The sequence below is a fragment of the Ursus americanus genome, chromosome 27 (assembly GCF_024610735.1).
Source record: "Ursus americanus isolate L20-20 chromosome 27, mUrsAme1.1.p, whole genome shotgun sequence".
In the NCBI taxonomy this organism is placed as follows: domain Eukaryota; kingdom Metazoa; phylum Chordata; class Mammalia; order Carnivora; family Ursidae; genus Ursus; species Ursus americanus.
In genome coordinates this window covers 22737127-22751965 of record NC_142153.1, presented here as the reverse complement: position 1 = coordinate 22751965, position 14839 = coordinate 22737127, and the positions used below count along the sequence as shown (strand labels likewise).

The 14839-nt window shown below is 34.8% G+C and overlaps 1 protein-coding gene across 2 annotated transcripts in view; it reads right to left on the bottom strand.

Moving 5' to 3' along the window:
- Positions 1 to 14839, bottom strand: part of SGCZ (sarcoglycan zeta) — a 418103-nt gene that overhangs the window by 179438 nt on the left and 223826 nt on the right. The window contains exon 2 of one of the 2 annotated variants that reach the window (XM_087856458.1): positions 12926 to 13027. The exons of the other annotated variant lie outside the window; for it this stretch is intronic. Within the exon in view, the coding sequence (XP_087712584.1) occupies positions 12926 to 13027 (102 nt within the window). The remainder of the gene's footprint in view (positions 1 to 12925; positions 13028 to 14839) is intronic. 2 annotated transcript variants of the gene reach the window in all.

Below are 14839 nucleotides of genomic sequence, written 5' to 3'. Positions count from 1 at the left end.
CTAAAAAAGTTTTTAACATTCTATGTCTCAGAAATATTAAAAAGAATGATTATCTATCACATTAAAATACAGTAACCCCAAATAATGGTTAATGAAGAACTTTTTTGGTTAATGAAAAATGTTTATTACTTTTAAAGAAATGCATTTCATAAACTTGAAATATAGTATACTAAGCAAAAGTAAGATAATATCATAGTTTAGAGTATCAGTGCCTTAGGGATAAATTCCAAATTCCCTAGCATTCAAACCCCACATGTGTAAAGCCCTAAGCTGCTTTCCAAATCAATGTTACCCTGCTCCTTTGTATCTTTGTTCTTCAATTTTTTTTTTGCTCACTCAACTCCCTAAAATATTTTTTAAAACTATATCCCCTCAAATATTTTTAAGCTGATATTTGAAATACTTTTGGCATCTAAAATTTAATGTTTACAAGGGATAAACTATCTGACACTACCTATTGTATATGTATTTTAAATGTATTTTGTGGAATGTTCCAATTTTATGGAGCTCTACATTGAGCTTATCCAAACGATAGAACACATCTGCCACCTAACCTAAACCTTCAGTAAAACCAGTCTCACTTTCTATCAAAAAAAGTTTGAATGTTTCATTTCAAATAAATATCTTAATATCATCCCAAGATAACTAATTTATTTTTGATTTATAATTCTAAAAGAGAGAGAGATTTCTGCCATGAGTTTATGGTCTGGAGAAATGTATATGCCGCCCTATCAACAGTCTTACCCAGCCACTGATACTTTCCAATCTCTACTGCTTTTACAATTTTTTAACAACTTATCAATCTATCAACTTTTTAGTTTTACTTCCTGGGCAGTGTATCCTCAAACTCTTTTTTGTTGCTGTTTAACCAACCACTTTTCCCCTACTCTAAACTTCTTATATCCTGAACAATATTTTTAAAAATGTAAAAAAAAAAAAAAAAGGCCAATGGCAGTCTTTTACTTCTGAAGAAGAGTGGTAGTGGTAGAGAAGCAGGAAAAAGAAAAGTAGCAGCTACAGGGTCCTTCTCAGGCAGATCAAAATTAAGAAAGAATGCATTTGAAACTTGAGAGTCTAGAAAGGATCACTCTATGCCTTGTTACCCTCTGGAAAATCTTGGGACACATTTAGAGTGTATCTGTCTGGATTTGATACGATTCCTCATATCAAACCAAACTGTTCTATTTACTGTTTCCTAAACAATGTCTTTTTATAAATTATTCTCTTGCTCATAAAAATTCTGTAATTTCAAATTCATACCCCAATCATTGCCTAAAGCCAGCTGAAATTCTCTCCTATGGATGTATACCAGCCTGATCCATAGATACTAATCTAGTGTGGAAGACCACACTCAAAGTGAAGATACTGTCTCTGAGATTATTCCCAAACTCAGTTCCCAGGCCTGACCTCTGGGACAAAGAACTAGAGAAAAAAAAAATTAATGTGCAAACTAATACAAACAACTTCATTGAGCAACAACATACATAGTCATAAGAAACATAAGGCAGATCATTTTGTGGCTCAAGTACAGACAAGATCATAATAAATCCATAAAGCTCTGAAAATTCAAAATTAGATCTGTTCTCTTAAATTGTTTTTAGAGAATGCAAGTGAAAGCTACTTTGCCTCTTTATAAGTATAAAGTTACTATGGCTACTATTTCTTATGCTATATATGGCAATTCTAGGATCTGATTCACCAAGTGTTTATATTGGTTAAAAACCTGTGAAACCAACACAGAATATTAGGGGTAGTAGGGTTGCCTATTCCATTTTCTAATATGATGGAGAAACATCTTTTAGCGTGGTTTTAATTTATATTTTTTGAATATACTAACCATTTATTCACTCAGTAAAATAAACATTCACTAAGATGTGTATGTATTTTTCTGCACGCATACATACTGATAAAAAGTTTAAAAATTTCACTGGGCTTTTAATCTACCAGACACAGTTATAGGAAGTGGTCAAAACACAGGATTGTTGCTTTCATGGTATTTACACCTTTTGTATTTTTTCTTTTGAAATTCAAATAAAATGTTCTGTATTCCCCAACATAGAATCCATTACATCTGTGACACTTGAAAGAAAAGAGAAAATACCTTGCCAAATTGAACATACTATTTGAATAGCTAATACATAGGGCAGTGTATTTCAAATCACACACATTAAAAGGCCATTAAATCAATTTGGTGGGTTGCAACAAATACACACACACACACACATATATGGTATATTAATTATTTAATTCAACTGAAATTAAAATAGGATGGCCTTGCTAGAATATATTAGATTAGAAAAAAAAATCAGAGTGTATCCCATGCTACAACGTAGAATTTGTTTCTCACTGTGGTTCATATTCAAATACGTTTGAAAAACTCTGAGCTAATTTATGTGTTGCTAATATTTTCTCTCTGGTCTACTCCCAGAACTTTGGACATTTTCAGTAAATCCCTCTCCTCATCATTACTAAGATGATCCTATATACCAATAGTGTGCCCACACATTTCTGTAGATATGTAAATTTGGGTAGTGAAGAAATCTGCTAGTTGGAGTACAATTTCTTTTAGCTCCATTATAAGAAAGACAATTATCATATGGTTTCACTCATTTATGGAGCATAAGGAATAGCAGGAAGATTGGTAGGAGAAAGAAGGGAAGAATGAAGAGGGGGTAAACAGAAGGGGGAATGAACCACGAGAGACTATGAACTCTGGGAAACAGACTGAGGGCTTCAGAGGGGAGGGGGACGGGGGATTGGGTTAGGCCGGTGATGGTTATTAAGGAGGGCACGTATTGCATGGAGCACTGGGTGTTATACGCAAACAACGAATCATGGAACATTACATCAAAAACTAAGGATGTACTGTGTGGTGACTAACATAACATAATAAAAAATTTAAAAAAAAGAAATGACACTGATGCCTCATTAAAATCCCACTCTCTAGAGAGTGGCATTCAATATAACAAAGGCCTTTTTTTTTTTTTTTTAAGATTTTATTTATTTATTCGACAGAGATAGAGACAGCCAGCGAGAGAGGGAACACAAGCAGGGGGAGTGGGAGAGGAAGAAGCAGGCTCATACTGGAGGAGCCTGATGTGGGACTCGATCCCACAACGCCGGGATCACGCCCTGAGCCGAAGGCAGACGCCCAACCGCTGTGCCACCCAGGCGCCCCACAAAGGCCTATTTTTGATCTCACGCAAGAAAAATTCTTAAAGGGCCTAAGTACCTATTTTTTTTTAAGATTTTATTTATTTATTTGACAGAGAGAGACAGCCAGTGAGAGAGGGAACACAAGCAGGGGGAGTGGGAGAGGGAGAAGCAGGCTCCCAGCAGAGGAGCCTGATGTGGGGCTTGATCCCAGAATGCCAGGATCACACCCTGAGCTGAAGGCAGACGCTTAACAGCTGAGCCACCCAGGTGCCCCCTAAGTACTTATTTTAAAACAAACTCCACAGCCAAGATTTTAGAAAACATACTTTATAGAAAGTATGGAATGTTTCACAGATGAATAATAATAGAATTCTGGAGAAATCCCCGTCACCTTCCTCCTGACAAGACTTGGCTTATTCCACTCATATGTGCAGAGATTTCCAAGTAGTTAAGGGCATGGATTATAAGTCTGACAAACCTGGATTTGATCCTGTCCCATAAGTTTTTGTGATTATCAGGTAAGTTCTTTGAGCTACGTGCTTTTTCTCATCTGTAAAATGAATGAAATAATGTCTAATTCATGTGGGTTGCTATGAGAATTAGATAAGCATACATACCAGACCCTTCACATAGCAGTTAGCATATGGAAAGTACTTAACAATTGGTAGCAGGAGCTATTGGAGATGAGTGAGCAGGTATTTGAAGCTTAATTATTTGTGCTCCTTCAGGCAGGTAATTCCTAACGCTGAATTATATTGTTAGATTATTGTAAGGCATTAAAAGATGTGTAATGTTTACTAGCATCTCTATTTTACTCTAAGGTTACTATATTCCTGTTCCAGGTTCTCTGCAACAGATTGTCAAAAAAAAAAAAAAATTCTGATACTGTACATAAAAGCTACCTGAGCTAATGTGTGCTTCTCCTTTGTTCTGGGTTTGCTGTGTCATTATCTCACATATTTTCTTGAAAAGTAGTACGTGAAGGCTGTGTGTGTGTGTGTGTGTGTGTGTGTGTGTGTGTGTGTGTCTTGGTAGAGAAGAGAACCATGTAACTTGTTTACATATTTGTTTATAAAGGTAGCTGATTAAGTAAGAGCTGATGAGAAAATCCTGATTACTCTGCAAGGCTTCAGTGGAGCCTGGGAGACCACACTAGTGAGAGGACAATCACCGCTCTAGAAAAAAAGGGGTGCCTGGGTGGCTCATCGGTTAAGCGTCTGCCTTCAGCTCAGGTCATGATCCCAGGATTCTGGGATCAAGTCCCACTTCAGGCTCTCTGCTCAGCCAGAGGCCTGCTTCTCTCTCTCTCTCTCTGCCTGTTGCTCCCCCTGCTTGTGCCCTCTGTCAAATAAATAAATAAAATCTTAAAAAAAAAATACACAGTATTTTTTGGAGTCTCCCTGTAGTTGTTTTGTTGTTTTTGTTGTTTCTAAGTTCAAGGAATATTTCCCCTTGGCAAGAAATTTCACCTATGTTTACATATTCAGCAACTTAAAACTGTCTCCCAATTTAATGAATATTTCCTACTATGGTATTATTATTTTTTCTCTTGTTCCTAAACAAGGTCCCCTATCTACTATGTTCAAACTGTCCCCATACCTTATTCAGTGGGTCCAGCCCAGCACTCCACACATAAAGAAATACGGGTTTCCTGGAGAATATGTAAAAAAGGATTAATTTGGAGAGTCTGATGAATTGTTAAAAGCAGTGAATCAAGACAGGAAGACTGAGATTCTAGTCACAGTATTAAGATTTATGTTGCATGATTTAAGGCAGCTGGACTGCCATATGCAAATGAAGAAAATATCTCCTCATGGATAGCAGTATGGATTAAATAAGGTAATATTTATAAAAATGGTTTGTAAAGTGCAAAGTTTAATGTTCAGGATTGTTTAATTAAAAGTTGCTACCTCATGAACAAAAAAAGATTGTCCCAGTAATAAAAGGATGCTTTGATGTCTGAATATCTTTCCATGAAATTCAGTCAATACATTAAAAAATAAAAGTCATATTAATAGATATATTAAAATATGATAAAAACTATTTTATTTCTGGGGCACCTGGGTGGGGCAGTCAGTTAAGCATCCAACTCTTGGTTTCAGCTCAGGTCATGATCTCAGGGTCCTGAGATTGAGCCCTGCATTGGGCTCCGCACTCAGTGAGAGTCTGCTTCAGATTCTCTCTCCTTCTCCCTCTGCCCCTGCTCGTGCTTTCTCTCTCTCTAAAATAAATAGTTTAAAAATAAACAACTATTTCCGACTAAGGTATAATCGAGCTAATAATGAAAGGATAAATTTTCAGTCTTTGTTACTTGGTCTATCAGAAACAGTTCTTCACTCTATCAAATTGGAAACCCTTTCTTCTTTCAGCTTCCAAGATACCACATTCTTTTGGTTTTCCTCCTACTTCAATCTCCTTTAGTTCTTAGTTTGTGTTTGGTTCTTACACTTCTTTCCAAACTGTTCAATTTTGGATGCCCAAGCATTCATTCAATAAACTTCCTTAAGTTTTCTATTTACACTCTGTTACTCGATAATCTTGTCTTAATCTCATGTATTGAAATCAGATAGATAGACAGATACATAGGCAGATAGATGGAGACAGACAATATCTCTAATTTATGTCTCTAGTTTACACCTCCAACATGAAATCCAGACTCATGGATCCACCTGTCTAACCTGAAATCCATGCTCTCTTAATAGGCAAATTAACAGTTCAAAAATGTGCTCACAATATTCCCCCATTCCCTACTTTCCTTCAACTGGTTAATAGCAACTACTCAGAACAAAAAATTTTGATATAATATTAGATTATCTCTTATTATTACATCTTATTTATAGTATGTCAGCAAGTCCTTAAATTCTACTTTCAAAATATATTGTCTTTCATAATAATACATATCACCTAGCAAGGATGAATGGGCTAAAATATGCAAAGCATGTAATGTAATGTTTGACTTTCATTAAAACTAATTATTTCTTTTAGTAGGGTTGGACAATACTACTATTTTAATAATAAAAACATTAGGGTCTACTAGGAACTTTATTTTACATATGATAAAAGTAAAGCAAACAGAAGTTAAATAAGGTAATTAGTCACAAGTGCTAACTGACAGAGCCAGGATTTGAAACCAGGAATTTGACTCTAGAGCTCTACTGTAAGCTGAATGTTAGCTGTTATTATTAAAAATCATTATTGGCCATGAAATGATTTTAAATATAATAGAAATAATAACATTTCAAGAAAACGGCCACAATATTACACACTAAAAAGAACAGCTTTTTTATATAATCACAAAGGCAAATGAGAAAAGTGAATGGAAAAGCCATTCCTATATGCGATAAGAACCATAATGCGATTGACAACAAATCTGTCATGCTTATATGACAAAGATATGAAGAAATGCTCCTAAGCAATGCAAAGCAAGTTCTAAAACAACAACAACAAAAAAATCAAAAGAGAAGCCATGTTCCTAAATAGGATAACTCAAAACTATAAAGATGTCAATTTCCCACAAATTAAATTAACCATAATTAAGTTCTCAACAGGAATTTTTATGAAACTTGACAGCTGATTATTAAGTTCATTTGGAAGAGAAAATGCACAATAGGCAAAAACTTTTGAAAAAGAATAATAAAAAAGAACTTGCTCTCACAGTTATAAAAAAACATTTCCTAAAGTTTGGTTTTAGTCTAAGTATGTCAACAGAACAGAACAGAACAGAACAGAGACCAGAAACAAATCCATGTACATTTAAGAATGCAGTATATGAGAAAATCATATTTCAAATCAGTGATAGGACAAATGGACTATTCAAATTATAGTATTAGGGACTACTGGCCATGAAAGAAAGAAAGAAAGAAAGAAAGAAAGAAAGAAAGAAAGAAAGAAAGAAAGAAAGAAAGAAAAAAGGAAAGGAAAGGAAAGGAAAGGAAAGGAAAGGAAAGGAAAGGAAAGGAAAGGAAAGGAAATGGGGGGAGGAGGAAGGATTTTACCTAATACTATACATCCAGATAGAAAAATTTTCAAAAACTTCTCTCCTTCACTACTTAAAAAAATTAAGCCACGATTCTTTCTTTTAAAAAATATTTTATTTACTCATTTGAGAGAGACAGAGCCAGAGAAAGACCATGAGTGGGGGGGAGGGGCAAAGGGAGAGGGAGAAGTAGACTCCCCACTGAGCATGGAGCCTGATGTGGGGGCTCCATCCCAGAATTCCGAGATCATGACCTGAAGACAGATGCTTAACTGACTGAGCCACCCAGGCACCCCACAAAATTTTCTTTTAAAATTTTTTCTTGGAACAGCCAACAATTTGTTGATTTAAGCTTATGGTATAAAACTTGAAAAGTGGAAGCCAAGAAAAAAAGAGATTATTTCATAGTACCTTATAACATGTATCCCTACCCTACTTTCATCCATATCACCAGAAGAAAAGAAGGAGTGTTAATATATTTCAGAGAAGTCTGACCTAAATAAACTTACGTGGATAGAGGAAAAGAGGGTGGTAAAATAGGTGGTACTAAAAAAGTCTACCAAAAATATATATACCACTGGAAGAATTCTTCAGAGGCAGAAAGGGCCTCTAAGACCCACAGAATTAAAACAGTCCACATCTGGTTGGCATGCCATTTAATAGTACCTCAGGCAGGGAAAGCAGCCCCCATCTACCCTCCCCTTGCCAACAACCATCTTGCTGGTGAAACAAAGTAACTAGACAATAATTCCCCTACCTCAAATTGTGACTCACTGGGGAACATTCAAACTAGGTCAGGCAAGTGTTTTAGAATGATGAATTTTTAATTTTAATAAAACCATAGATAATAAAATAACCTAATAAAAATAATAAAATAACCTAATATGATTTATAAGGAGACTATGGGTGTATGGATAATTCCAATTATCAGAATAACACTCTTATACATAAAGTAAAAGAAGTTGAACAAGGGCAAAATTCATATGAAGAAAAATAAAGACATGGAAGAAAGACTGCAGATAATGACAGTTACTTGCATTCAGAGGAACAATAAAGAGTTTAAAAATAATTAGAGAAATTATGATAGCTGTGGACGACAAAGATGATCCAACACAAGAATTACTGCTTTCTCTGAAGTGAAGCCCTGAACAAATGAAAGTGAAAGATATTGAGTGATATAACAGACAACATTTCCCAAAAATGAAATGGCAAAATTGTATCAGGCATCGAGGCAGAAAGTTCATGTCATCAGCAGAAGAAACATACCAGGCTGCCCATAGACCTTTTATGGCAATATTCAGTGGTGGAATTTAAAAGAACAATTAGTTAACAGGAGAAGAAGGGATGAACCATTAATAATATTCCCAGAAAAGAATAAAAACAACAGTGAGACACCTTCAGCATGAACTATTTCAAGGATTAACAAACAAAACTAATTAACAGTGAAATACAAGTAAGGAGGAAATGATTGGAATAATGAACCCAGTCATGAAGAAGCCATAATAAAAGGAGCTGATGGTTAGTACTGCAGCCATCTATCTGTAGAATTAAGACCAAAGCACCAACACAATTAAAGTTGCAGAACGGAATGTAAATATTATGAACTCTGACAAAGTTAAGGTAATATAATTATCAAAAAAACTGAAAATGAAGAGGGGTAAGGACAAATTGGAGAGGAGCTAATCACCTCAGATTGCACTGCAGGGAGATAATGAACACTGTCTGAAATTAAAACATGGAGCTAATGCATCCAACTTCTTAATGATATTCATAGTCCTTTATTCTTAACCATAAAGACAAGTTTTTTTAAAAACATTCTTGTGATAAAGATAATATTTAAGCTCAGCAATGCTGTCCCATTTATTTCAGATTTTTCATTTATTGAAGAAAGCATGTATAACATATTAATTAAAAATAGCATGTACATGTCTCCCTCCATACTTACCCTTTTATTTGTGCAGATGTGTAATTATCTAATTGGGATGATGTTTATCAGATGTTAATAGTTTCTTTCTGAATGTAAAAAATTTGGGGGGTGATTTGTGTTTTTAACTTGAGTGAAGACATTATAGTAAAATAATACGCACTTAGTTAAACACTTAAATGTAAAATGATAATGATAACAATGATAATAAAATGATTACACAAGCTTGCAGATATCTCTTCGTATGCATTGGTTTGCGTGGAGAAGATTTGCCAAGGTACTAAAAGATACAGGGTCAAGAGATGGGTATGTTGTGTAAGCACGGAAGAAGTTTGCTATATTTGTCTGGCCCCATGGCTTTATGTCTGAACTCTATAAAGAATAATTGAACACACAAGGCCAAAAACTAGTTGTGACCAAGAACTGAGCAACCCAGCTCAAGTGAAATGACTACACATTCTGGGGAGAGCATGGTCTTACTCCCAGCTCTGCTAACACAGGCGTCCCAAGAGCATTGCTGTGGAGTTACAGGAACTGGAATTATCTGGTAGCAGTTCCCCTGCATACTTATTAGTCCATCATGAAGGATGCTGGTAGAGGGGTCAACGGTGAGGTATCACCTTAATTAAGAACACTTGAACAGAAAAAAATTAACAAGAGAGCTGCTCAGTTAATATCAGATGAGGCTGGGTAACACAAAAAGTTCTAGAGAACTGCACAATGCAAATTTTTCGGGCAAGAAGCAGTGAAATGTAGGTAATTTAACCATCCTAGTTCTCTGGACTCATGAAACCTTGGGGGGAAAAAAGCCTGTCCTAACTTCCTGACAGTTCAAATATTTTGACCTCATGTTACATCATGTGCATTGAAGATTGATTCAAAATCTTATTATCATTGCTATCATTTATGTAAAGTAGCCCCAAATCCCACATCCTTTGTACTTTTCCTATCTGAAGAAAACTATATATTTAACTTCACTGATGTTCAGTAAATACTTACTCCCTGAAAATAATATTGCTAATTCTGAAAGATACACTTAATTCTTCAGATATTTCAAACATAGAATATAATATTTTCCTGTATACTGACAATAATGGACCACTTTAAAAAGGTTGATTTTTTAAAGCATGGAGAAGAGAGTAAACTGATGAATAATAATAAACTTCAAATATCTATAGATTTCTCTTGGTGGGAGCAGGGGACCAGTTAGCTTAGAGTAGAAACAGCCCATGGTTTACTAGGTTAGGAGACTAGATGTGTGTGTCTGTGGGCAACTGCATGTTTTTATGAATAGAGATGGGTCTGTCTAGTCGTATGGGATTAAATTCCTACATAACCAAGAAGTTACTTTAAATAAGAAAATTCTTTTTTTCAGAGTGGAATACTAACTAAATATAAAGAAAGCTACCCACTGACATTAACTCTGGAAAACACACACACGCGCGCACACACACACACACACACACATACATACACAAATCAAAATTGCTGGAAAAAAATTCACAAAAATTAAATCTGTTGTACACAGTAGTAGTATTTTTCTCATCTTAATTGAATCTTTGTAAGTATCTTTTGATTTGAGTAGATTTCCTTAACTTAGACCTACAGGAACTTTAACATTTTATCATAAAAAATATTTGAATACATGAAAATGTGTGTAAATACTGAAATGTATAATGGGGTTTTAAAAAATCTCATTGCTACTAGAATTACGGAAATTTTTGTATTCTTTCTTAATCTAAGAATTAAGTGTCTTGATAAAGTTTCTATGAAACTCACTTTATTACTATGAAAACAAGCTCAGGGAAACTGAGGCTGACTTCTTAAAATAGTGAATAGGCTTTATGGCAGAGAATGAACAACTGCATACATTCATGGACAAGAGAATCCTAACCCAGGAACTCTTTATAAAAGACATATTTTTCTCTTTATTTATGTTCATAGTGTGTGTGTAGAGAAATTTTCAAAAAGGAAACGAGTCTCTATTTTTTGCGTTGTCACACCTAACCTTCTGTCTGACTGTTGAGAGCACATGGTCCCACCTGCTCTCACTGTGCCAGGCTTTGCAGTCACCGAGAGGCAAACGATTAAGAGAGATGTGAGGACAAGCAACAGATCTGGGACGTGAAAGGAGCATAGAGGTTTCAATCAACACAGTGGGTTTTAGAAATGCTTACGAACTTGAGGTTGTGAACTTCCCCAGGGATAAAGGTTAGGGAGCCTGACTGCTACCAGCTCACATTTTGAAGCTAACACATTAGTGGACTCTTTCTTATTTGGTCCACTGATGGCATAAACATATATCCCAGTTTTCCAGAAGAATCCTTGTTTAGAGCTGTTCTTACACTCTCAAAAATGTTCTGGCTGGGAAGATAAACTCTATGACCTACCTGCTGGCGAAGGGCTTACCAACTCTTCCCTAAGTTGTATTCCCAGGCAGCCACTCCAAATTGATCTAAATGGTTTGGAGATAAATCTTTGCTGTCCCTGGACTTATCAGTGGAATGCATTTTCAAAGAAGTTCCTGCCTATGATTGTTCTTACCTTCCTGTGTTAAGTAATTTCTTGATTTCCATGCATAAGTTTTCATTTCTTCAAATACTAAACCGTTTAATAGTGCCAACCACAAGAAGAAACCAGTAAATTAGTGAGTGGTAGTGACATCCAATCAGAGGGAAGGCACTAACTTGGGTATGCATGTTAGTTTTTCAGTTTTCATAAAAAGAAAATAAAAGAAAAATACAACTTTATTTTAAATTTAATCAGTTTTTATAGTAAAGTCAGGTGTTCATACATTTGTCTATTGTATTATTCGTCTGCCCAACATCCAGCAAGTAATCTCTCAATGTAAAATTCTAGTACCTAGAGCAGCAATCAATATGATGTATTTGTGAAGCTTTGCAGGTTCATATAGAACAAAATAAAATTTAAAGGTAATATAATTAACCTAATTAGAAGTTTTATAAAAATAATCCTCTGTTTTGTTTTCACAGCTTTGAAGCAAATTATTAAACTATGGCTTACTATGAAACCCATTTGCTAACATATTATATTGCTAATATTTAAAAATTATTCTAGTCTAAAATAGACTTTCATATTTATGAAGTAAGGTTAATGATCTTTACATATTTTATATAACAAGCTTCCCATTTTTTTCTGATTTACTAAATTTCCACACATACACACATATGCCCAATAGATTTGAAAGATTCTAGTTTTATTTTCACGTCCCCAAGAATACTTGTTACTTTCTGAAAAGCAACACACTGAAGCCAAAATGCACAACGGCTAAGCTATAACCTTCTGATTTTTAGCATGCTGCTAAGTGATAAAATACCCACAAGTCACGCATACACACACCCACACATCTGAAAGGATAAATATTCTTACTTGTTTTAAATAATGTTCATCCAGAAATAAGTGTAATTTCTACAGTAAGACTCTTCCTCATCTTTTTTAGAAAATGCATGGTCATTTGAGCTAAAAAGATTTATAATATATTAAAATAAAATCATCTATTCAAGCCAATGTTTCCTGCAAAAATTATTCAAGATGCATCAAATGCCCCTTTTGAAATTGCTATAACTATGTATTTTTTACTTCTATTGAAAAATAGAGGGGCAAATTTATAGACTAACCAAAGCAACACTGCAGTTTAATTCAAAATGGTTCTCTAATTCATCAGTTTAAAACTAACCTTCTCCACTGCTTTTTTAATTGTTTCACTGTTTTGATTTCTTCAAGTCAATCTTTAGCTTAAGGAAACTAAATACATACTGAAGAGATAAGGGGGTTCTAGCCTCCTAGTTCAAGCTAAAACATAACCTGTAAATTATCTTTTACAGTAAGCCAAAGCCAGTGTCACATACCTTTCGGGAATGAATTTCTTTCACATACAATGGAAGTAGAAATTCAGATATACCTTCAAGTCGGATTCCCTTCTTGGTGACTCTCAGATTTCCCATACCATCCTACAAGCAATGAAATATAGTTCACTTTTAGGTTAATTAGAGAATGAATAACTGGCCATAATTTTCTTAGGGCTAAATTGAGAAAACAGTATGCTCAAATCAGTGATGATTTAAGGAAGATGAGAGATCGGATCTACTTAATGAACGACTGCAGCAGTTTGCATGCATATAGAGGGCTCTATTTAAAATGAACAGGAAAAGAGGTATATTAAGGACCTGGTATCTTTTCTTAGCTCTCAGAGATTAGAATTTATCTATGAAAAAAATCCTGTACTTTTTTTCATGCATCAGCCGGTTTAACTATTTTGGGGGTATAATGATACTTGCTATCTGACTATTGGAAACAACTTTGCTTGCAGAAAGTTCTAACAAAATTTTTACATTACAGTATACACATATTTCTACAGTACAGTTATACACATATTTCCACAATAGTCAAATAGTCACATTTGTACAATGATTTCAACAAGTGCTTAATAATTGGCTAGTGTAAGTAAGCTTGGTGTTCCTGTATTCGAACCATGAGTAAAGCTTATACCCTCTCCTTTAGAAAGCAACACCCTATAAGGGGGATAAAACAAGTACATAAATAACATTTATGAGACAGAATAAAATAAATTTAAAAAGTAAGAATGGAGTGCTAATAGGAATTAAAGATTTCAAATTTGATAAGAGAGTGAACAATTTCTCATGGAAGAGATTAACTATGAGAAAGGTCTTAAGAATATGGAGTTTCAACAGGAGATGTCCATAGAGGGAGAAACAGAATGAACATTCTGTAACATTAAGAAATAACATGCCATCCAATCTTGCTAACATATGGACTATTATTGTGAGAAAAAACAACTGGGAGTATGTTTTGCAGCTAGTGAAAGGAAAACCATGAATGCAAAGGTAAGGAATCTGTACTTACATCAAAAGAAGAAGAAACATAAAAAGTTCTTGAAGAGCTCAATGGTTTGAAATGATCAGAATTAAGCTTTAAGATTAATCTGGTAGGAGCACTATGTGGGGCTGACAGAATATCAGTAAGAAGGCACAACTTGGTAATAAGTGTAAGGAGTGTGGTGGAAGAACAGCCTACGAGACCCAGTGACTAAATTTTTCTGGAGATACTGAAAACAAGGACATTTATGACTGATCCCAGGTTTTGTGACTATGACCTAATAAGGAAATGCAGTAATTTTTAAATTGGAATAATGAAATTTGTACACTCAATGGCAAAATGATTTTAGCTGTGGACTTCCTAACTTTGAGGTATCAGTGAAAATCCAGATACTGATCATCAACTAGCACACCTGTACAAAAGAGGACTGGAGAGTGACAGTTCATGCTTGAATCTACTACGATGGATGAGCAAGTCCTCCACAGAAATATGTCTATAAAACCACGGAGAAACTCTCAGATAATGACCAGGTCTATGGATTGGAAAGAAGCATTTCATACATTCTGGGAGACTATGGTGAGTGTAAGAAGAAAACCAATACATTAGGAAGTACCACTTGGCCTGCATCTCTCTCCCTAAACGAAAGCCAATAAAGTAGCATAACAATGAATAGAACTTTCATTAAGAATTAAAGGATTTTTTTTTTAATCACAGAAGGAAAATGACTACTGAGAGATATTTTGACATGGCGAGGTCTCGATCCTGTAGTGGAAGGGCAGAGTAATGAATTCTGGTTGAATTAAACTTGGGATAGATGAAGGGATTCATTTCTTGAGACTCAAACTTAGAGCTAACACTGGAAATGTCTAATAGGGAATTGACTAAATCGTTTTTAAAAAATTTAAAAAGAATTTTTAAAGGCATCA